General features: G+C 39.1%; 1 protein-coding gene across 2 annotated transcripts in view; it reads left to right on the top strand.

Annotated features, from left to right (window-relative positions):
• gramd4a (GRAM domain containing 4a) overlaps positions 1-17,316 on the top strand; it is a 36,689-nt gene extending 19,373 nt beyond the window's left edge. The window contains exons 4-20 of one of the 2 annotated variants that reach the window (XM_087787830.1): positions 8,932-9,052; positions 10,607-10,665; positions 11,300-11,438; positions 11,680-11,705; positions 11,816-11,907; positions 12,348-12,439; positions 12,879-12,927; positions 12,997-13,068; positions 13,128-13,171; positions 13,231-13,340; positions 14,310-14,464; positions 14,624-14,641; positions 15,997-16,141; positions 16,225-16,318; positions 16,423-16,513; positions 16,595-16,663; positions 16,911-17,316. In XM_087787830.1, coding sequence (XP_087643956.1) covers positions 8,932-9,052; positions 10,607-10,665; positions 11,300-11,438; positions 11,680-11,705; positions 11,816-11,907; positions 12,348-12,439; positions 12,879-12,927; positions 12,997-13,068; positions 13,128-13,171; positions 13,231-13,340; positions 14,310-14,464; positions 14,624-14,641; positions 15,997-16,141; positions 16,225-16,318; positions 16,423-16,513; positions 16,595-16,663; positions 16,911-17,021 — 1,487 coding nt within the window. In that variant the 3' untranslated portion in view covers positions 17,022-17,316. The remainder of the gene's footprint in view (positions 1-8,931; positions 9,053-10,606; positions 10,666-11,299; positions 11,439-11,679; positions 11,706-11,815; positions 11,908-12,347; positions 12,440-12,878; positions 12,928-12,996; positions 13,069-13,127; positions 13,172-13,230; positions 13,341-14,309; positions 14,465-14,623; positions 14,642-15,996; positions 16,142-16,224; positions 16,319-16,422; positions 16,514-16,594; positions 16,664-16,910) is intronic. The other variant, XM_087787831.1, reaches the window with a different exon arrangement.
• The last annotated feature ends 7,806 nt before the right edge of the window (positions 17,317-25,122 follow it).

The following is a 25,122-nucleotide window of genomic DNA, read 5'->3' as shown; positions in this document are numbered from 1 at the left end:
ATCTTTCTACACTCTATCTCCGAGCAATGATTTGCACGGTGTCGACCGAGCTGGGATGATAATGAGCATCATAAAAGCAGGATAGATCAGATCTTAGTGGTCCCACGAGGTGATGCGACCTGCACCGACCTCCTCTTAGTAATTTGAAGACGTGACGTCATCAAGACAGTGTCTGTGAGAGCTTTTATATGGCTTGTCTTTTTTCATATTCACTGTTAAATTACTCCTGTTTTGTAGGGAGTTGTCAACCTTTACCATGTGAAGAGCCATTAGGGACAATTACTCAGCTAATAAAATCCCACAACATTAAGATAACACAATATGTGGTTGTAATGTTATTTTAGTTTTTAAGTACTAAACAATACTACTAATGTATAGTAATATATAGTATAAGTATAGTATCGCCATTATACACACCTACTATTTTTTAGATATACAAGAATATAAAATAACTACAAACAATAAGTGATATACTACATTCTACAGCTGCATGATTTGTGTCACTTTGGAGATGCTCAAAACCAACCCCTCACTTCCTACGATGAGTAACCTTTTTTATAACCTGTGGAAAACTGTTTTAACACATTTGCTGCCTCTCTGTCATTCCGTTTGATTGTGTTGATCATTTCTAACACCTTTGGGGCCTTCAAGCAAATGGGAGATGGAAAAGATAAGACTAGATACATAAACTGTTAGCTGCTACAAACCGACTCTGTGAATTGCTTCAAAAGTTACTAAATCTACAAAGAACTGGCACATTTTCGCTGACCACACACTGACCACTGAAAATACAGATCAAAGTGACTTTTTTAATGGATATGATTTAAAATATATATATATGGTTGTTAACCTTCATGGCAGACATATTTATGAACTTTGTGTAGCTGTATTTAAACCACTGCTCCACTGTGGGTGATCCAGCTCTATTTTTAGCCTGGTGTTGAAGGTCAACGTAGGGGATCAGAACAGTTTATACTCAGAGATGGATGGATGGATCAATAAAGTGTTCTCACTGCCGTGTCCTACTTCACACTTAAATGTTACAGTTGTGTGAACGACAGGATGCAATAGAACACAATAAGAGCTGAGATAAAGTCAAGATAATTCTGTAATGAACTTGAGAAATTACTGTCTGGCAAACGGACTTGAAAACTGGAATATGGTTACTACTTGATAATAACACACATGACCACTGGTAAACACTAATCTTCACTGTTGTGTTTTTGGATTTTTTTTATATCATAGTGCAGCACAGATGAGAAGTGTAATGAACACATTGTTTGAACCTTCTAGCACTGGTTCTTCTGTTGTCTCCATTTCTGTGATGCAATCATAGTTTGCGTTGCCTGAAGTTCACCTCTTTTGCAGTAGATTTTATCCTAAAGAAAAGAAGAAAAAAACCAAGCTAAACCAAAAGGTTCAGAGAAAAAGTAATTTTGTTGTGTTCATGGAAATTTGAAATAATAGCTATCAAATATTATCTTAAATCGAGTATTCGTAAATGTAATCCAGTAATTAGATAGCAGTTTTAAATGGACTGAATTTCATTTTCTAATCGATGTTTTCCTTAACAAATAAAAGGAAAACTAATAGAAACAAATAATGAAATTAAGTTCAAGTTTCTATAAGCCAAATCAAATCAGTGAGTTTAAAAAAAGCATTTCCTGCAACTTCAACATTATTTTTGTGTCATAGAATTTAATAAAGTTGTGTAAAAGGGATTTTAAGCAGTATAGTGTCGTAAAAAGTATTCAGGTAAAAAACGGTTCACCCGATTACTCAAGACAGTTTTTTTTTTTATAGTGTTAAAATTATTTCATATTTGTTTCACATGTTTTGAATCCAAATACTACAACTTGAGAATTTATTTTACCTATGTATTAAATATTTTACAATAAAAAAATAAAATAAAGTGACAAAAAGCCAAATGTATATTCTAACTTCATTTTAATATTAAACTAAATACATTCAATTTCTTTCTTTCTTTTTTTGGTTGGTGATTAGTATTATTATCTAACTGTTTGACAACATGATGGCCTGCTGTCATATTAGATCTCTTGCTGCAGTGTATTTTTACTTGGATATCTGATCTGACCTCTGACCCTCCAGTGTGCTCTGTCTGGTATGAAGTCAGCTGTTGCCGGTGGTATCGAGCTCTGGAAAAGTCATTGATGAGTTTTCCCGGAACACGCAGCTTGACCCGATTGTCATGTAATAATGAGATCACGCTGCTTTAGACGGAGCGAAGCCTTCCTCCTAAATTAATAAGCAATTGATTGATGAGTCACAACTGTCCGTCGAGGGCTGTCCATGTGTTTTAATAAGCCGGTCCAGCTTTGTTGTCATGTACAGGTTCATACATTTATCAATAGCCTCTTGTTAATCCCATCACCACGTGGAACGGTAAGTCCTGATCCACGTGTGGGTGGTAGCTCAACTTCAAGGAGACCATCAGCCTTCAGCTTTTATTCCGGCTGACATGTTAATATCTTGAAAACAAGAGATGTTTCACATCTGCACATGAAAACTCAACACTGTGTTTGGCTCAAGTCATTTTGTATTGAAGGCAACACACACAGTGACTTGAGCCCGGGTACAACAAGAGGCCGCTGTGAATTAACAGAATTTCACTCTCCGCCTCTCCCTCTCTCTCTCTCTCTCTCTCTGGACTCTTGTTCCCTTCACCTACAATGAAAAGAGCCATTGTCTACAGTCTGGACTTGAATATTACTTCTCTGCATAGTACTAACTTCCCCACGGCTTTAAATTGAGCAGGGATTTATTATGTTTGCGGCTTGCAAATATGTACACTCAACAACAACTTCTAGACAATTGTTCATCTAACATGCACAGCACAGTGTTAGAAACCTCAGATTCCAGACCTACTTAGTCAGCTGGACCCTTGCAAAGCTCCACCTCTTTCTACCTTCCCTTTCTTCTCTCACATTAGACCCATTATTGGAAAGTCCAGTACAGAAGTTAAGTAGAAAAAATAAATTTGAGGGAGGTTTGTGGACATGTGAAGGATCTCCTGCAGCCGTGGCTCAACTACCAGATAGACCTGGTCCTTGTCCCAAGAGTTTTTGACCGGACAGTTGCAGAGACGGATGGCTGCATGCAGGTTGGAGGACTTCAGTTTCGACAGCTTCGAGCTGCTCTACAGCGGAGCTGTGGACAAACTCAAGAGGCACAAAAGTAACCTTAACCTCAGTGAGTCTGGCTGGCTTGTTATCATTGTTGGTTTCTTTTGTTGGGATGACGGTTGGATTGAAAATGAAATGTTTGTCGAATGTTAGCACTTCATTTTTTTTTTTGATGTTAGGACGACACCATGATTATTCAGAAGTTTTATTGAGAACCAAAACTGAAAATGGTTTACTGGGGGGTCCTGCTGGTTGTGGCTCCCAATGCTTGTTTCTTTGGATTTTATGGTATGTAACCTGTAATCTCAAACCAATATATTTCTGTTGTAACATTGATTTCATTTATGAGCGATAAGATTCAAGTGGGTGTCCCATTCAAACCCCAGACGTTTTTAGCTTCATTAAAAATATTAAACCTGGCGGTGAGTGTGAGCAAGTCATGTCCGAGAATCATTTAGAAATAAATGGTTTCTGAAAAGATCTGTGCAAGTGTTGCTGAAGTATTCGCTACAAAAAAAAGCCCTACTGAAGCATCCTGTAACAGGATGCATATTATTAAGCAGTTTGTGCGGTTTGCATACTTTTCATATCCCCCCCGATTCATGCGACAGCGATCGTAATGTAGGTCGTGTTATGAAACCGCTCATAAGACTGTCAGAGATGTTGTTGATCGTGTCACCTGAACTGCTCGCTCAGCAGAGTTTCAGGTTTGCTTCAGCCTGTGTAGATGAGATGTTCACAGTCACTGTGGTAGTATTGACATGATGGGTGGACACCAGTACACAATCCTACATTGCTTTTCTGAGTTCAGGCAAATTTTCAAAATGCCAAGAGGGTTGCTAGTGAGCTAGCATGTCCAAATGGAAGGAGGCCCCAGGGCAGACCTGGAACATCTTTGTGCTCCTGCAGAAAAGGGTGGTGAAGAATTCTGAACAATACATTTTTGGTCGCTTACCTTAGATGACATAACATGGTTATTTGCTGTGTGTGTTGTGGGGTTGTGTTTAGCTTTACATCATTACAGAAGAAGGTTGCTGGTTCACTTCCAGCTGGAGACACAGTTTCCTACGATGCAGGTTGATGGAGCACTCAGAACTGTAACTGGGAGTGTTTGTAGCAGAGACGTTCATGGTTGGTGAGGCAACGACTCCTTTAGTGTCAGATTTACAAGTACCGGTACATAAAAAGGTGTAGCTTATACAAAAGGCTACTGGTTATTTCATTTCTCATCAGCTTTCTTCACACACGCACACATGCACATGCACACACACATGCACATGCACATGCACAGTCTTGGGCGTGATGTTGATTATTTTTAATTGATGGTTTCTACGATCTTATTAGACTGATGTCCTCACCACAATGCCAGTTGTAGCATAAATCTGTCATCTTTGACAATATCATTAGAAGATAGTTAGAAATATGATTTAATTAATAACTTCTCTCAAACACTATACTAAATTGTTGTGATATTTTGTTGGATATATGGCATCATAAACCTTCACCGTCATCTTTGTCATTGGCATAAGAGTCATAGCTGAAATATTATGTTTTAATTATCAATTTATTTAAAATGATATATCCAAAAAATGTAATTATCTGAGACCTTCAATTTGTTGAAAATCGAAATTCGTTTTAAACAATCAATAGATGTAGAGAAAAATAAATGAACTTATAAATAATTTAAAAGCACAGTATTTGTATTAAAATGTTGTTAAGTTACGATGACTTGATCACACGTTGTTGTCAGTGTTAGACTAGTAATGTTGCTGTAGTGAAAGATAGACCCTCATTTTGTTGCTTCTGATTGGTTAATATTGTACATGATAAGAGTATTAAATGTCTCAATATGTGTGCCCGTCTCGCTTGAGCTGGAATAGCTTCCATCCCCTGGTGACTCTTATTAGGGACTAAGTGGTAGCAACTGAATGAATGACTGTTTGATACATGACATAAAATGGCGTTTAATTTAGTGTTAAGACGTAGGTCTAATGACCCTAGGGTCATTATTCCGTTGTGCTCATTTGTGTTTGATAACAAGTTTGAATGTGTTCACTTAAACCTCTTACTGTGGTGTTGGTATAAGTACTACAAAGTTTTCTTGCATATAGCATTTGCATAAGGTAGCATTGTCCTAAAGGTAAATCTGTGCATGAATATTTAAAAGCTTTTCAGGCTTATGAAGCCCTGGATTTACTTGTCAACCTCTTTTTTAGGATTTCTCAACCATTTTTGACACTGTGTTTCTTACCAGGAGATAAAACATCACCTGAGAAGCATATGTCAGCAATGATTTCCAAAAGCAGGAGGACAATAACAATAATATTTGGAGGCATTCTTGCTCCTCAAACCAAGATTAAGTTAATCTGACAGCAGAATGATCAAATTCACAATATTTATCACCCCCATATATTCCAGCCGTTCTACGCCCCACACTGATGTTAATTTACTGATTTTTTTCGGGGGAGGATTAGCGGAGGAGCAGCTATTAAAAGTGGCATTTAGTTAATCCTGTCTGTTACAGATAACTGGACTAGTTACTGGGCCGGAGAGGGCGGATAGACCCCGTGATACAGTAACCCAGGAGGCAGGTTTATATTTAGACCAATGCTGTCCAATTTTAGCATCAGCACAGAAGCAGTGACAGCGATATTAATATTCCATCTGATGTAGAGCAGCCCAGGGAAGAGGCGTATGTGTCTCCTCTGCGTATGGATGAGTTGTTTAAAGGGAAGAGGAGGGAATGCTGTATTGAAGGACTGAAGAGTAGATGGCAGATTATTAAAAAGGCACGGGGAAACTGAGCAGAGAAGGCATTTTGTTAATTGTCGCCAGTCTGCAGTGGTCAGTACGTGTCAAAAACACTAGTGAATATGTTTGAGTGAAGCAACCAGAGCTACCATGACTATAAGCCAGGCTGCTTTCCTTCTTCTAAAGTGTCCTCAATGGATGAGAATCGATCAAAACAAACGTACAGAAGGCTACTATGCCCTGTCCAAACACACCTCAAATAGTCTACAGTTTGTCTGGAAGTCTCACACTCGTTTTCATTGCAACAGGCATTTTGTTGAGTTCAGTATTATTTTGTTGCTCAAATTGTGTGACCAAGAGAGAGAGTGGATGCCAGGAGTTCTCTTAATAAAACTGGGCAATGAATGTGTTCACCATGCCCGTAAAAGCATTATTTCGAACCTTAATAAAATATAGTAGCCTGGGAAGATTAAATAGAAATGAATCCACAAACTGACTTGACTCTGCCGTCTGTTATCCAAGTATGACCACCAGTTGTTTTGTCATATTCCTTGACCGTCTTTCTTATATTCATTTTTAAGTCTTTCCTCATTCTTTTACAACTTGCTCCTCAATTTGCTATAAGACTCAAGTGAAGGTTTCCATTCTTTGCTCCTCAGGGTTAAGGGTGTAGTTAAACTAAAGTTGCTCTCATTATTTCTCTGAGCCTGTTGTGTTGTTTTTTGCCCCTCCTGACGGTGCTCTGTGTAGTTTCCCAGGGTGCATCACTGGTTATTTTTCTAATAGGGTTACCGATGGCTGCATATCTCCTGGCACAGAGCAACCGCGTCGTCACTAAGCCGCTTAGTCAATAGAAACCTTTGGCCGACCTCGTCTCTCCATCCAGCAAACACTAGGATTTCAACACAAACACTGCACATAAATAAAGTTGGTAAGCACTCAGAGGTGCCTGAGACAGGGTCAGATGATAATAAACTTTGTTTGGTGCAGTATTCCTTCACTCATTAAGGTTGAGGTGAAGATCTGCAGTGGGACTCATAATGAATGTTTTATAAGTGTTAATGGGAAGAGATAAAAAGAATGAGCTACGAGATGAGGCGCCAAGAGAAAAGGCCAGAGAAATCCTGGTTTTATCGATCCTCTGTTGTTCCCCACATAAAACAAAGAACTGAGCCAGACACAGCCATTATGATTTCACTTTCATTGCAGGATAAGGGTTCCTAAGTTCAGATAGGAATGTTAAAATTGAAATGTTTATAATAATAAAAAAACTATAAATATATATAATATAAAAAACTCTTCTTTTTACACATTAGTACCTTAGACCTACTAATGACATGTTCTGTCCTCATGTTAAAGTTTGCCTGTGCATGTGGTTGTTGCTTCCTTTAATATTCATGCATGCCCTCTGTGGCAGACAATGGCCTGAGCAGACATGCAGCTGATGTTGCACCAAAGCGTTTAGAAAGTCCCGATACCTGAGACCACCTGGCGCCGAGAACCGGAGAACAAGTGAGGGAGGGGGGAGGAGGTCAAAGAGATCAAGGCTTCACAAGGCCTGTGCATCCCTAAACCCACATTCTGAGAGATCGATTTATTCCGAAATGTATAACTGTCTCTTGTCTCTACATTTATCAATGATACCCACAAACCGGTCACCTGTGGACCTACAGAAGAGTGGCCAAAATATATTGTTGTCAGTCACGAAGAATGAAACATGAGCAGAAAAAAATGTGTGTAAAACCTGAGCAGCAGGAAATTTACGGGCTTTTGGCATTCATTAAGATGTTAGTAGCTTGATCTTGTCTTGACTATTCGCAAAATCTAAACCTCCTCCCGACCATGTGAAGAGATTGTGTAAATTCAAGAATGCATTTTAATCGAGCTTCTCTCTATTGTAAATGTGCACTTTATTCATGTTACTAGTATTTACTGCACACAACAAAGATATTTATTTAACACACTTGATATAAACATGACAAAAAAATAAAATAAAACCTTTAGTTAAATAAGTTGGGAATAAGCAGGTTTAAAATCCATATTATTTTCATGATTGTGAATGATCCATATAAATCAAATATAATAGATTATACATTCTTTCTGCATGATGAATGGTTATAAAAAATACATTATCAAATAAATATTATATAATAGTAGGCTATAGGCAAGAAGGTCTCCCTAAAATATAAATAAAGAAAAAAGATTTTTACACGTCTTACGATCAGATCTAATATGTATCATGAATGTCGGTTTTAGTTTATGAACAAGTCTGTGTATAGATTGACTTACATTTCTCATCATAAATTAAACCCAATAAAGTTGTGCAGAAAGTCTAGCAAGAGTTCTTGGAGTTGGTCACACTAAGGAGTTTTACATACGTACAAGGAAGTAACAATTATACCAGAGTCAGTGTGACAGCCACGGGAAATGACTTCTCCTTAGTCTGGTGGTCGCGCCTTTTATGTCTTGCAGCCTACAGCCAGAAGTAAGAATGAAAAAGTCCTTGAAAGAGTTGTGTTTGAATCGTGCACACAATGAATCTTTATAAAGTTGTTTAGAATTGTGTAGATGATTGTCAAAGCGTTGCACCGTGACAGTCTAGCACAAATACTTGAGTCTAGAGCTGAGGTCAGAGCTTTGCACACATAATCTGACTCGTGTATGCATTTTTAGTGCCTTACACACGCATCTGGTCTTGCAGAGTTTGCAAACATGTCGTCGGTCTTGAAACCACACAGCATCATGCACTTCCTCCTGAGCAGACTGTTGTGGGTTCGGGTTTATGCACACACTAGGCCACTTATATTTTAGCTGGAGCTTGTAAAGAACATTTCAAGATGCAAAAATGGGAAATGTAGAGAATATTGAAGCGCTAGTAAAAGTCAAACAAACTCATGATGCACATGCTTCTCTTTTCAAGGCGGAACTGAAATCAAAACCAAAGAACTGATATGGCAACAATGAGATTTGAGCTTGTTAACCAAGCAGATTACTCAATAGATGCTCATCTCGAAGATTTGTGCTTCTTTTATTCCAGAGGAAGAGCTGAGGAAGCTGCGGGAGGAGACCAATGTGGACTCTTTACGACAAGAACTGGACAGAGAGCGGAACAAGCGGTTAGACCTGGAGCAGAAGATGAGCGAGGTGCTCAAGTCCAGGTGAGGGGTCAGACACAAGAGCCGGGCGACAGGATGCAGGAAGTAATTACGAGGCAAAGACGGAAAAGGGGAACCTCGCATCTCGCTGTGTGTCCTTGTGTTATAAATAGAGAACTCTGGAATTCCTGAAGTGGGTGTGTGTTTGTTTATTTATGGAGTAGGAAGTTTGGTGTTAAACAATGTCACAACAAATCTAAGAGAGCTCTACCTGGCCGAAAACTACTTTTGTGATCTAACTGCCTGATTACAGGCACATAAATGTAACGTTAAGAATATCTTTCCAAGATTTACCAATGTTCTAGAGAAAGAGGCCTGGTCAGCTGATAGTGGAAATACTACAGGGTGGTCATTGCTAGCTCTAGTTTCATGTGTCATGTGTGGAAAGTTCTGAATATTCTAATGTGTCAGTAACATCCCAAACAAACATGGTTGATGAGTCAATTTCAACTTCTTTGGTTCCTTCCCAGTAGAAAGCGCTTTCCAACCCTGCTCTAGAAAGGCACTTTACAAGTAATCTTTACTTACTTACTTATTGACCTGGGTTGATGATGATGATGATGATGATGATTTTGATGCATCTTGACAGCCCTTTTCAGGATTAAAATGAATTAAAAAAACACGGTTGATGTTGAGATGGTCACAGCCTGACTATATTGTCAAGAGATGAGTCCAGGCGATGGGTCAGCAGTGGTACCACAGATCTGCCTTACGAAGAAACTGCAATGTTTACACATTGACTGTTTCTTGAGAAAAGGGTGGTGCCCTATGAGAATAAAGAGTAGAACACATCGTTTTGTGATGAAGAGTAAAAGAAGAAATCAAAGTGTAAGTAGGATTACTCGATAAACTACGATGTTTGCTGATGATATAGTGATCTGTAGCTGGTGTGCAGAGGAGGTTGGAGGTATTATCTATAAGAAAGACAATAAAAATATGAAATAGTTTGTGTGTCCATCGAAAAGAGCTGCCATGATGCTTGCTCTAAAGACAAAAAGATCAGAAATGATTCTAGCCAAGGAAGAGCTCATGTGGTAGAAGTGAGACTAAGTTGGGAAGGCAGGATGCCTGGAGAATGAGAGGAGAAACTTGTGATGAAGGAGGATGTGAAGAGAATGGAGTGAATATGGAGGTTGATTAAGAAAAAACGTATTCACCATATTACCAAATTACAGTATAAGAATAACAAAACAACACAAATGTCTCAGTTGCAGTCTATCCATAGTTGAAAAGAAGACTTAGTGAGTATAAATGAAAATAAAGGTACTAAGGTTCAGACTACAAAGTCTTGTTTGACAGAAAGAGGTGATGGTTCCCAGTTACAACTGCTTTCAACTGCATTGTTGCACCTCTCTTCGGCAAAATCTGCAAACATTTGTGTGATTTCTCAATTGTGGAACTGCTCTCTTCCTCTCTGCTCCTTTTTGCCCAACTCTCCTGACCGGCGGTAAACTCTCCACACACCGACATGTGATTCCTCTCCCGCTGCTGCTCCGACCACAGGGAAGTGAGACCTACGCTCCACTGAACCTCTCATGTTTTTCTTCCTCCCTTCAGGCTGGAAGACTCTCCTCCACAACCTCCCCGAAAACAGTCACCTTCCAACAATGGAACAGGTGAGACACTAGAGGCAGCACCGTGGGAGAGGAGGGCAGGTTTCATTTGACAGGAAATGAGAGCTGGATGTCTGAGTGTGAAAGTAGAATCAAGAGTGTTTGGAATAGAGCGGGGTTACTGTAGGACACATCACAAATAGAGACACGTGTGGAATTTAATGGTGCAGCTACATAATAAATTCATAATGTCAGTGACATATTCACACTGGAGACAACATTTAAAGTCCATTCTTACAAAGCCATCCAGGAAATTAAATGAAGGTAATGTGGTCACATTAGTCTATTGATCAGTAGACTTTTTTTATTCATTTAGTTGGTGTTATTCTGTTGCTACTAGAAATAGTAATCATTATCACATATCACATTTTTCTGTATGATTACAGTTTCTCCCTGAATCATGTTAATGTAGATTATTTAATGTTTCATTCAGTCCCAGATCCCCTTAAGGTCTTATACTGATCCAGTGATCTTTGAAGTTCCTTTTCTTCTTCTTAGCACTGGTTTGGTTTTTCATTTGAGTTTATAAGGAGTAACACTTTTTTCACTCCTTGAATTTCATGTCAAATTAAAGTCTTATCACAGAGTAATACTCGCCATAAACATCAGGTTAAGCTTCTCCTCTTTCACATTCTAGCGGAGAAACAGCAGAAGGAAGTGTGGAGCTCGCGGCTACAGAAGTGGCTGTACGAGCGGTTCGGAGTTTACATGGAAGACTTCCGCTTCCAGCCCGAAGAGAGCACAGTGGAGGCTGAGGAACCGCTAAGTGCTAAACGGTGAGTGACGGAAGAGAAGAGCAGTGCCTCAATGTTTGGTGGAGATGTTGACATGGTGGGCGACACAAAGAGCTGAGGCTGTGTTAAGGGAATAAAAAACGAACCAAGGCTTTCCTTACACCGTCTGTCCTTGGTGATGTAACCGTGTGACTCACCAAGTTCTGACGTCTCTTCCTCTTCTCACATGCTCCCATGTGTTTGAAGGAAAGATTCTCCTAATCCCTCGCTGTTTCTCTTCCAGGTTGACAGAAAATATGAGGCGACTCAGTAAGTCATGATTAAGATAATTCTTTTGTGGAATTCACATGAACAAAAATGTCTTTTCACGGCTTAAATCACAACATTTCCAATGATCTGCTGTTCTACTTCGTTGTTAGAGCGAGGAGCCCGGCCTGTCACCAACTTCTTAAGGAACCTGTCCGCCTTATCCAACTGGCACTCTGTCTACACCTCAGCTATTGCCTTCATTGTGAGTGACCATTCCTCAAAGTATCATTTAATTCTGTACAAGGTGGTGTTAAAACACATATGACACTTTTGTTCCAGGTTAACTAGAATAATTGTGTCTGTTGCTCTTAGATGAACATTATCCTGAAGGTGTTCTATAGTCAGTCGGCCTCATTAGTTGTTCCTCATCTAAATTCTTAGATGTTTTGGAATCAGGGTGTGGTAATTTGATAGCCATTATATCCTTGTAACAGTAGATGCATTCAGGATAAGAGTTGAATAACGTATTTTAACGCTGCATTTCAAAGTCTCCATCAACTTCAACATTGAAGAGAGTTTGGACAGAATGTCTACATTATTACTAGCAATGTCCCTATTAAGTATTAGACAGGCTGTCAAAGTGTTGTGGTCTCTCATAAGCTTGAGGACCCAATCCAAGATTTGTCTCTGTGTTCTGTTCAGATCTACATGAATGCTGCCTGGCATGGCTGGGCCATTCCCATGTTCCTCTTTCTGGCCATCCTGCGCTTGTCCTTAAATTACCTCATTGCCAGGTAAGCATTCAATATCATAAAAATAATATTTTGTCTAGGTCGATTCGAGGACTGTGAAAGAAAGTTTATTAAATAATTATTCTATGTTGAATGGATGGATGAATAGATAGATGGATAGATAGATAGATAGATAGATAGATAGATAGAGATGGAACATTACATGATGATTATTTTTTTCATATGTAAACCAAGAATCTGGGACACTGATGGTTTAATTCAGAATGGTAAAAAGGAGAGTTTGGGACAGTTGTGGAGACACTGCTGTAACCAAAGATAGACTTTATTAGTCTTGTGTTGTTTCATCAAACACTTGACTGGTAAATTTGTATTTCTTCCTTCTAGGTCTTCCTCATAGTTCTGCTGTCAAATACTTACATTTCTATCATCTACTTGATAAGTTTGCATGACATAACGCTCTCCTATTCCTCCTCTTGTGCAGAGGTTGGAGGATCCAGTGGAGTATTGTGCCTGAGGTGTCGGAGCCAATGGTGAGATCGCCCTTCATTTCCAACACAAACGCCTTGTTCTCACCAACATTCTCTCTCTGTGTCGGGCAGGAGCCTGCAAAAGAAGATCTGACTGTATCAGAAAAGTTCCAGCTCGTCCTGGACGTGGCTCAGAAAGCACAGGTGCTGACTCATCATATCACTGAGCGAGACCTCCTCACTCACTGATGCTGTCTTTGCAGAATCTCTTTGGGAAGATGTCGGATGTTTTGGAGAAGATCAAGAAGTAAGCAAGATGCTTGAAATGTGTGCTGTCCATTTGTACTGAAAGGTTTTGTCTTCCAGCCTCTTCATGTGGGTGCAGCCCGAGAGCACTCGTAAACTCTACATCTGCCTGTGGGTGGCGTTCATCAGCTCCTGCCTGCTGCCCTTCAAGCTGATGGGATTCATGATGGGTGAGATGAGTTCTCATAATGGGGAACATTCCTCACATTCCTCCTCAGACAATCGGAGGCTTCTCAGCCAGCAGCTGTTAGTGAATGTTCCGTACACTAAAGACGAACAAGTGACGTCTATTTGAGCAGATAGACAAACCCCTGCACATCCCTCCTCCTCCTTGTAAAGTTCATCAATCATTCCATGATCTATCCTTGTCCATTTGTATGATTTCATTCATCCAAATGTTTCTCTCTCATCTATACATCCATCTCCATTATTCTCTGGGTTTATACATTCATCTACATGCTTAACAAGCCATCAAAAACATTTCCAATCCTCTCTGTTAATACGTCCATCTGTGTGGCGCTGGGCAGTCATTTGGTCATTCATTTATCCATATGGTCATGAATATAGCCATAAAACTGTGATCATCTGTCAATTAATTTTATTTATCTGCTGTATAATAACCCATTAATCCATCATCACTGTGCAAATAGATTTTCTGTCCATCCATCTTTCTTATCTTGTTTCAATCCATGTGACGATGATCATCCATCCAACTGTTTAGTTATCCATTCATTCATCCCTCTCCATGTGTGCTCATTCATTCATTATCTTTCACAAACTCTTTCATGATTCTATCTTTTCATCCATCCATCCTCCCCTGTCCATCCCCATGTTTGATTTCAATGCATTCATGTCCTTATCATTCCATATAATTATTCATCCATCAATCTATATGATCGTACATGATGTCATCACCCTTAAGTATATCTATTGATCTTCTGATTTGTCTGTATCATCTATCATTTATTCCTGTTCTTATCAGCTATCGTCACTCTGCATTCATCCTTCCATCAGTAGTTTCATTCGTCCATTCATCAGAAAAGCCCCTTGTCTGTTCAGAAGATAGTGGAGCACAACTTGCTGATTCTGATTGAACAGTTTCTGAATTCTCATCAACACTTGTGTTTTCTCTCCTCCAGGTCTGTATGCCGGCATCAAGTTCTTCATCATAGACTTCCTGTTCAAGAGCTGCCCCAAGCTGCGTGACAAGTACGACACCCCCCACATCGTGTGGAACAGTCTGCCCACAGACCCCCAACTCAAAGAGAGGACCAACGCCACCATGTCCCGAAGGGTGAGAAAGTCACTGCTGTAATGCTCAGATTAAGAACTTCTCGCTCTTGATGAATGGCAGTATAGTGTCATAGTGCAGAGTTTATAAACAGATTGGTCCACAGGTTACTTCAAAGCTGGTGAGTTAGTGTGTGTCACAGATGTTGTTTCTCTCTCTCAGCTCTCTGTCACAGAGAAGGTAGGACTCTGATGTCTGCTCCTTTTAGCTCCCCATCAATACCAGGGACCTCGTAGTGTGTCTGTGTGTGTGTGTCGTTCACCTCCGGACTAGCCTTCTCTGAAGCAGCAGATGAAAATGTCATGGTGAACTTTAAACTTCTGTCTGATCCCAAAACATTTTCATCTGTTAGCTCAAAGAGACAGTAGCTGAATAGTTTAGTCTAGAGCAGCAGTGAGCTATACAGTTATGTATATATACACTTGTGTACCGTGACTGTTCTCAGGGCAAAAGACAGATTGAGACAAATCTGCCTTTAGATAAAGTACTTATTGCATTTTTGAATGATACATTATTTTATATTCTTTTGAAACAAGTCATAAAAAACTAGGAACAAAATATTCAGATTTAAAAATACATTCCTTTCAATTTATTTCATAGACAACATAGTAGTTATTGTTTAGAATTGAGGTGAAGGGAAGGTAAACATTGGATAATTTGTAAATGGCGAATAATCATCATGTGAAGCTTCACATGGGTTTCCCTGCACAGTTCAATGGGAGCTGCTCCCATTTAAAATACAACATGCTTAATAACTAGCTTTTGTAAAATACTTTCAATGATTTCACAGACTCTTGGTCCTTGCAAAGTTTCCCATGCACTTTCTCATCATGCCCTAAAAATAAACCGGGTCTCTAACACTGTCTTACTATTAATGCACCTTGTTTTCAAGTCACTTGAGTTGCCGTTCAGGTAAAACTCGGTAAACCATAATTGACATGTTGTTGCCTGTAGTTCTAACTAGTTTCAGTTTAATTGTTATTTCCTATTGAGCAAGTGTTACTTGGTCAACAGTCTGAGCAGCTCATGTTCCGTCAGCTGAAGTCACTTTATTAGTAATGACTCACTTAAATGTTGTGAGTTATTTTTACCATCCAGCAACAGGCCACTAGATGATGTTGGAACCAACAGATCTATGAATCCTGCTCACTGCCTGTCCCGCTGAGTCACATGTGGTGATGTCCATTCAGCAACTCATGTGAGAAAAAGACCAGCATGAGGAGAAATTTGCTTTAAAGAGAGACAATGTGTAACATTCTGACTAAATAAAATAAAAAAAATTGAGTGGGAATATTTTGTATATTCTTCATGTCAGTCAGTGTGGAGTCGTCCTCCCTACAGCTTAAGCTGTGTGCTCACCTGTTAAACTTTGAATGAATAATTTTTGGAAACAACACTGACCAAGGTCAAGTGCAGGAAGTGTTATCTTACATCCTCAGTGTTTAACAATTTCTCCTCTCATGTCTCCCTTCATCTGTGTGCGTTTGTCGTCTCTGCATCTCTATCTTCCTCCTTCCTCTTCCACACCTGTCCAGGTCCAACCTGTGGCGTCCCGCAGCAGCCTGGCCGCCGTACCGTGTGGGGTGAGTCGAGAGGAGGAGGCAGGTCGCTCCCACAGCACCAAGAAGGGTGCGTTTCACGAGATCTTCAATCTGCCAGAGTTGGAGCGCCCCCTGGCGGGTGAGCTGTCTTACTACTACTACTACTACTAGTTCATAGAAGCCGTTTCTCCAGCACGTCTAACGTTTCTTGTTGTTCTCCAGTGTGTGAGAACGGCTGGAGGTGCTGCCTCATCAACCGGGACAGGAAAATGCCAACAGACTACATTAGGAATGGAGTCCTCTACGTCACTGAGAAGTAAGTGGGACATTTCCTCTCATGAGGCTCTTCGTAATGTGGAGCAGAGACGTTTTAAAAAATCGGTCTCTGGGACGTCATCCCTCATTTATTGTATCCTTTAGTTACTTGTGCTTCGAGAGCTCCAGCTCCAGGTCCGGCTCATCCAAGAAGAATAAAGTGATCAAGCTGCTGGACATCACTGACATACAGAAGGTGAATACAGCACAATAATGTTAACTGCCCCTGTGTTTGATGCTAACTTCACTATTATGGTGATGTCTGATCTCTCCTCAGTACAAGGTGCTTTCTGTCCTACCAGGAAGTGGGATGGGCATCTCCATAGCAACACCTTCCACCCAAAAGGTACTAGTAACGTGTGCAGTTGTGCAAAGTGTGGTGACAAAAGCATCACCAAGTCCAGTGACTTGAAGTATCCTACTGTAACAAAGTTACAAAGCATTAGAGGTTCAGTAGAAAAGTAGAAAATATTGAAAAAGATCTATTATGACAAGGCATCGCAGCATCAATTATTTTTTGCAGACATGGTAACTGATAAACATCCAATACAAGTCAAACTAATCTGTTAAACACTCGATTGTTTCTCCTACAGCCGCTGGTTTTCGGCGCTATGATCCACAGAGATGAGGCGTTTGAGGCCATTTTCACTCAGTACCTGAAGATGACAGCCAGCACCAAACCTCCGGCCACTCCTGAGATCTAGCTGACCGCTCAACTGGAAGATTAACCTTTCTCTTCCTCCACTGCGGTTCATCCCCTGCTTCACGTGGAGGAGCGAGGGCGGTGGTTCTGTCAGCAGACACTGGCGACGAGGCTGGATCTCCTCCTCCTGCTGACTCATGACCTTCCTGTAGTTGGCTCTCTGTGTGCACATGTGTGTGGTGAGAAGATGTCTTCAATAGTTCTCTACATTTCTCCACTTTAACTGGAAGGATTTCAAATACCACAACAATGCGAGTCAGTAGTACCAAAATAAAAGCCTGGAATCACATCACAAATATTTCTAGATCTGGCTCATGAAGCAGGTGACACGTAGAGATGATGCTACTTGTTGAAACACATTTTGTTTAGTTTCTATGTTTCTTAAAGGCCTCTTGTTTTGGTCATCAATGGTGTTTGTAGCAGGTGCAGCAGTTATGTTGCCAGACAAGAGCACAAGACAACGACTGCCAGCCACAGATGAGGCGCAAATCTGTCATCCTTGATTATCATTTGATCTGAAGTGGAGTTGAAGGTCTTCAAGATTACATCCATCTCAAAGAGTGATTCACACTGTGAGCCTCCAACTTAGTATGTACATCAACAACACTGTGAGCCTCCAACTAGATGACTAGATGAGATGACCGACTCACTGCGTGACTTCATTTTTCTACAGTGAGCTTCATCTCTAAGGACAACAAATAAAAAAACAAGTCATTGGATACAGTTGCTAACTGAGTGCTAACCGTGTCCTTCACGACTTGTGTCTCAGAACGTTTGTCTTTCTTTATTAGCTTTTTTAGTAATGACGTGTCACCGACCTACGCCTGTCATTACCAGTCACGTCAGTCATCTTGAATTTGAAAATTTAACTCATTTTTTTATTTTTTAGCTACAAGGTTGTAGTTCAGCACTTGTCTCATATCTCTAGACTAGCTTTGTCTTACTACGATAGTGCGGCTCATTATTAGCCCCCCATCTGGAGGTGAGCTATGTTGCTAGTTACCATTTCCATTGCTTTAGACCTGGTATTGTTGGTATAGTCTCTGAAATCAGCTCCTCTGGCTTGTGATTGTTTGATCGTGTAACAACTTTTTCATGGTCATTTATTTAAAAATGTAAGCTACCTTCATAGCGAAGGACTAGCTACACTGCTCAAGACTAGCCTTATTGTTCATGACATGCTTTTTATTCAGGACAAGCTTCATAGCTCAGGACTAGCTTCATAGCTCAGGACTAGCGTCACAGCTCACAACTAGCTTCTTAGCTCACAACTAGTGTCACAGCTCACAACTAGTTTCATAGCTCACAACTAGTGTCACAGCTCACAACTAGCTTCATAGCTCAGGACTAGCTTCATAGCTCACAACTAGCGTCACAGCTCACAACTAGTTCATAGCTCAGGACTAGCTTCATAGCTCACAACTAGCATCACAGCTCAGGACTAGCTTCATAGCTCACAACTAGCTTCATAGCTCAGGGCTAGCTTCATAGCTCAGGACTAGCGTCACAGTTCACAACTAGCGTCACAGCTCACAAGTAGTGTCACGGATCACAACTAGCTTCATAGCTCACAACTAGCTTCATAGCTCAGGACTAGTTTCATAGCTCACAACTTGCTCAGACCTAGCATAATGGGTCACAACTAGCGTCATAGCTCAGGACTAACATAATGCCTCTCTACTAACTTCATAGCTCACAGCTAGCCCCATAGCTCACAACTAACATAATGGCTCCCTTCTAGCTTCATAGCACACGACTAACATAATGCCTCTCTACTAGCTTCATAGCTCACAACTAACATAATGGCTCCCTTCTAGCTTCATAGCACACGACTAACATAATGCCTATCTACTAGCTTCATAGCTCACAACTAACATAATGGCTCCCTTCTAGCTTCATAGCACACGACTAACATAATGCCTCTCTACTAGCTTCATAGCTCACAACTAACATAATGGCTCCCTTCTAGCTTCATAGCACACGACTAACATAATGCCTCTCTACTAGCTTCATAGCTCACAACTAACATAATGGCTCTCTTCTAGCTTCATGGCAAATGACTAACATAATGGCTCTGTACTAGCTTCATAGCTCACAACTAACATAATGGCTCCCTTCTAGCTTCATAGCACACGACTAACATAATGCCTCTCTACTAGCTTCATAGCTCACAACTAACATAATGGCTCCCTTCTTGCTTCATAGCACACGACTAACATAATGCCTCTCTACTAGCTTCATAGCTCACAACTAACATAATGGCTCCCTTCTAGCTTCATAGCACACGACTAACATAATGCCTATCTACTAGCTTCATAGCTCACAACTAACATAATGGCTCCCTTCTAGCTTCATAGCACACGACTAACATAATGCCTCTCTACTAGCTTCATAGCTCACAACTAACATAATGGCTCCCTTCTAGCTTCATAGCACACGACTAACATAATGCCTCTCTACTAGCTTCATAGCTCACAACTAACATAATGGCTCTCTTCTAGCTTCATGGCAAATGACTAACATAATGGCTCTGTACTAGCTTCATAGCTCACAACTAACATAATGGCTCCCTTCTAGCTTCATAGCACACGACTAACATAATGCCTCTCTACTAGCTTCATAGCTCACAACTAACATAATGGCTCCCTTCTTGCTTCATAGCACACGACTAACATAATGCCTCTCTACTAGCTTCATAGCTCACAACTAACATAATGGCTCCCTTCTAGCTTCATAGCACACGACTAACATAATGCCTATCTACTAGCTTCATAGCTCACAACTAACATAATGGCTCCCTTCTAGCTTCATAGCACACGACTAACATAATGCCTCTCTACTAGCTTCATAGCTCACAACTAACATAATGGCTCCCTTCTAGCTTCATAGCACACGACTAACATAATGCCTCTCTACTAGCTTCATAGCTCACAACTAACATAATGGCTCTCTTCTAGCTTCATGGCAAATGACTAACATAATGGCTCTGTACTAGCTTCATAGCTCACAACTAACATAATGGCTCCCTTCTAGCTTCATAGCACACGACTAACATAATGCCTCTCTACTAGCTTCATAGCTCACAACTAACATAATGGCTCCCTTCTTGCTTCATAGCACACGACTAACATAATGCCTCTCTACTAGCTTCATAGCTCACAACTAACATAATGGCTCTCTTCTAGCTTCATGGCGAATGACTAACATAATGGCTCTCTACTAGCTTCATAGCTAAAAACTAACTTCATAGCTCAAGACTAACACAATGGCCCACAACTAGCTTCATAGCGCACAACTAGCTTTATAGCTCAGGACTAGCTTCAAAGCTCATGTCTAGCTTCATAGATCAGGGCAAGCTATCTATATAGCTCAAGACTAGCTTCGTAGCTGACAAATAGTTCCATTGCTCAGGACTAGCTTCATAGCTTCTAGAGCTCACAAGGATCTTAATATTGTCAACTTACTAACTTACTTCCTAGCTCTTTTCTGTCTACAGGGTATTTAGTTGTGACTTCCATGATGACAGAACAATTAGAAAACAAAAATGTACAGAAATCAAGAGAGTTTTGGTATTTAACAGTTTGGATTGTTTTCAAACCTAAAGCTTCCATAACGTTGATCATATTTTGGTGAAACTTTTGTTTGCAGGCTCACAGTGTGAACGATGAAAAAATTGCTATTTTACTCTGAGACCAATTCAAGTCAAGTATTTCATGTTTTCTTGAAGCCTGGAAACTCTTTTTGTATGTTTGTTTTCTCTGCACTTAATTTGTAAAAGCTTCTTTGCGTTTTTGCGCTGTTGATGACATGTGTAGCTAAAATGTCAAAACTGGATAGGAAACTTCAACGTCACTTTATTTTGAAGGGCAGGTAGTCAAGAGCACAAGCTGGTCTTTGCTCTCATCGCTCTGAACTGTTGTGTAGAATACGATGCCAAACCACGTTAGACACTTTAGTGTGTTTTTGTGAAGAATTCTGAAATGCAGCGGCTTTAGCTCCCTGTCAATCTCACAGAAATCAGCAGGAGCTGAAATAGTCTTGGTGTGTTCTTTACTGGATATGAAGTCGCCATTCAAACGACAGACCAGTTAGAAGTTGCACCATTTTTAAAGCAACACTTCCTTTGTTATCCTCAATTTTCCTTTTAGAGTAGCATCCTATTAAACCTGGAAGCCATCCTAGCGCACTGCTAACACTTTAAACATTTGATCGCAAATTTAGCTTCTGAAGATGATACACAACATAGACAAGCAAGTTTAGTTGGTGACACTGAAGAGTGCTTTGTGGGATTCACTGATGTGAGTTACGAAGGGAAAACTACATTTAGAACAAATAAAGCAATTTTGGTTTCCAGCATCTATACCGAGCTCTAGCCACTAAAGCTAGCGTTTCATATTTTTATTTGAATCAATCAGAGTTAAAAATGAACACACAATGTCCATATGACCAACTAGTCCAATGTCAATAGGCGTAGTGTATCAACGTATCGACAATAATGTGTATATTAAATAACAGAAACCCAAAATAACAGAAAACATTGGTTTAATAAAAAATGGATATTTTTGGCTAGCTGAGTAACGGCTGCGTTCCCTCAACATGGATCCCTATTTTTGTTTCATGATAAATGTGATCCATGAGCGGGGAGGCCGGGTGGTGCCGATATCTGACAGGGGGGGGAAAAAGCTTTGACCCGCGAGCCTTTTTGTAACGTGTGAAGGTTGTCCCGGTGGACTGAAGCACCAAAAGCAGAATGTAACAAAGTTCTTCTGTTTGCCAAATTCTAGTTCCGTCCGCCACATTCTGCCTTTTTTTTCTTATTTTGTAATCCCAGTTTGAATTCCTGTTTTACTTTTGGAGTTATGAAAACTGGTGAGTTCATCTGGGGATAAAGTCTCTGATTGGCTCATTAACAGTCACATGACCATTTCTGCCTCCACATGGGGATTTAGCAGCTGACAGATTAACATCAGTAAATGTCAGGAGTAAAATTAGCGCCACATTCTGGAGCAAATTTTTTTGGGATTCAAAATAATTCATACATGACCATATGTGGGCTCCATTTCTTTTTAACTTGTTTTCTTAATAGAGTTACTATAAAAGCAGCTGGTACAGAGGACCAATATTTCTGACCTGAATCCTGTCCTTGTTAGTTTTCTCTTATTACAAATGTATTTTTAATTATTTTATAAATTTAATTGAAAAATTATTACGAGTCTCCCTTTCTTCTGCCAAATTCCCTTTTTTCTTATAGTTTCCTTTCTTTAATCACGCAAGAATGTTTCTTAATTTCTTAATTAGATTTCCCTTTTAATCAAATATATGTCTAGAAATCCAGTTTTTTTTTTTTTTCTTCATTTACAAGTTTTTTTTTCATCTTTATTTATTATGTATGTATATATATATATATATATATATATATAAACTTTTGACTTAAAAAAAATATTTTTTCTTCCCTTTCCTCATTTGGAAAATTCAATAATTTTAAACTGAAGGCATGGGTATAATTGCTATTATTTTCTTAATTTTCTTTCCCAGATGTGGTGCTAATTTTGTCTCTGCATGTTGGTCTAGTTTTGTCACGTCACTAGAAATGCAGGTCAAAACATCACAATATCATTTTCATTTGGTTAAGGTAAGAATTACTGTCGGAAGAATGTCGAAACAGGAATAGGAAAGGTATAGAACTTAACTTCCAACTTAAAATCTAAAAACTGTGATGTTGCAGAGATGCTGTCCTCACTCTCAAAAACCAGCATTTCCAAAATGTTTCTTTTTTGTTTCACGGCGAATGTACGATTTTTTTTCGTCTGTTGCTGTCAAGGTAAATTCTGGATTCTAACCTGAACATGATTTTTACAGGTGTCTGTAAACTACACATTGGTTTAAGTTTTTCTTTTCTTTTTTCTTCATTTGTATACAAATGATTGATCTGTACAGTGACGTCAACACAGTTTCTAAAAGTATATTGTAAAGACAAATGTGATGTACATTTTTTTAATTTAAGTAAATGAATTTAAGCTATTCATGTGTATTTTTTTACTCTTCAATATGAGAAAAATATGGTTGTGGAAATCTTTTACAACAAAAATTAGAATTCTATATAAGATATTTAAAGGGTAGCTAATGTATAAACCCAACTCTCTTTTGAAGGTGTTACTTTATAAGGTTATTCCCCGTCTGAAATCTCAGCGAACTAGAGGTTACGGTAGCAAAGCTGATGGAATAATGGACTTCACTCCTCCTTTAGCCAGATGTAATCACGCCTCACTTTGTTTATACAACGAGTCTGTTGGAGGCGGAGACTTCTGGGATTTAAGACACTTGGTGTCAAACCATGCTTGACCAATCACAGTAAAGTGGCCGTGGTTTTGTAAACAAAATGTAATCTCCACAAAAAGCATTTTAGAGGTTGAGGCTTAAGTACATTTAAATTTTCTAATGCAATTGAATGTAATCCCAATGAAAAGAGAGTATTGAACAGACACGTACTGATGAGTACAATAAAGGCAGTATGTTGCCGATATCGGAGGAAAAAAAGTTTTCTGAACATTTAGAGGTCCAAGATTAATTTAAGACGCTCTCAAAGTTCACCCAAATTTACTCATTTTCTACTCACCCTTAGGGTGACTAAGTGGGGATTATTTTAGAGTGATCAGTTCCTTCTTTGAGTTATAGACAAAAATGTATGTCCATTTTAACGTAGTTCATTGAAACACATTACAATTGTTAGTGTGAATGCACAAGGTTTAGACCGTATTGAAGTATGTTTTTTTGGGAGGAAAATGAAAATGACGACACCTGAGCTACATATAAAGTGTAAATATATGTATATATAATTTTTATTTTATTTTTTATTTTACTTTATTTTATTCTGTTAATAGTGCTAATTTTCTAATACTGTAAATAATTTGTATATTTTTAAGATCGTTTTATTTTTATTTGATTTTATTATCTCTTTTACTATTTCTTTTTTTTCCATGCACTTTATTTTCATTGCCCTGCTGCTGCTGTTGTAAAAGTGTGTTTCCCCTCTGGGGATGAATAAATGTATTCTATTCTATATATATATATATATATATATATATATATATATATATATATATATATATACACACACAAATGGACTTGCACAGACTTACAACTCTGAAAAGTAACAGATTTCAAATGATTCCAAGCCGTCGACATGAGGGCGAGTGGAAAATGAGTTCTCTTCTGATGGAAAAACATCTTGTACTAATTTTTCATCTTAAATAAATATAAAAGTTAGAAAAAATGTATGTTAAGCATGCTTTAAATTTGAAGTTGTACTGTTGAGATTTAAAAAACAATAATAAAAGTGAAAGTGAATAGAAAATGATGCTGGTATACGATCAGAAAACTATAGGTAAAGGCAACAAGGTAAATGACAAATCATGCATGGAAAATGAAAACTACATTCATTTATTTCATAGGAAAATGACTAAAGGTAAAGACAAATATATTTAAAAAGCAAATCAAGAGCAAGAAAACGTTTTAAAGTGTTACATTTAAAGAAATAACGCTTCTTGGTGCTCAATTATTGAACGACATGCAGTGACATGTATGGCCAGATGAGGGCAGTGTCAGACTTGTGTTTGCACCAGAGACGCTGGTGCTTCTCGTTCGGTTTAACAGTTTTCAGGTTTTGGTTTCACTTTTTGCGAACATTTCCTAGACATCTGGGGACTTACGGTAAGTAGGAAACTTTAAAAATATGTTAACAAACTTTAGTGTTATATTGTGTACTTGCATTCTATTTGTCAAGTGGATGTGTGTGACTTACTATACAACTAAGTCAACTTCCTGTCAGCTTAAAGAGTCACTTTTTGTTGCTGTGTCTCAAATCGCATACTAGCGTACTCAAAGTTAGTATTTTTAGTGCGTAAGTGCGTCTCAATTCTAAGTATGCAAAATGTAGTGCGCCATGCACACTAAATTGGCGTACTAACACGCCCACAAAACTGAGCAGGTTCGATGGACACTACACAACCCTAAACGGCCGCCATCTTAATGACGTTGTAAACGGAAGTTATGTCATATATATGCATAAATATGCATATACTTACAGGTGCATTTTCAGCAGC

The sequence above is a fragment of the Callionymus lyra genome, chromosome 3 (genome assembly GCF_982586985.1).
Source record: "Callionymus lyra chromosome 3, fCalLyr1.hap1.1, whole genome shotgun sequence".
Taxonomy (NCBI): domain Eukaryota; kingdom Metazoa; phylum Chordata; class Actinopteri; order Syngnathiformes; family Callionymidae; genus Callionymus; species Callionymus lyra.
The sequence above is the reverse complement of the archived record's forward strand: the minus strand, read 5'-3'. Positions and strand labels throughout refer to the sequence as shown.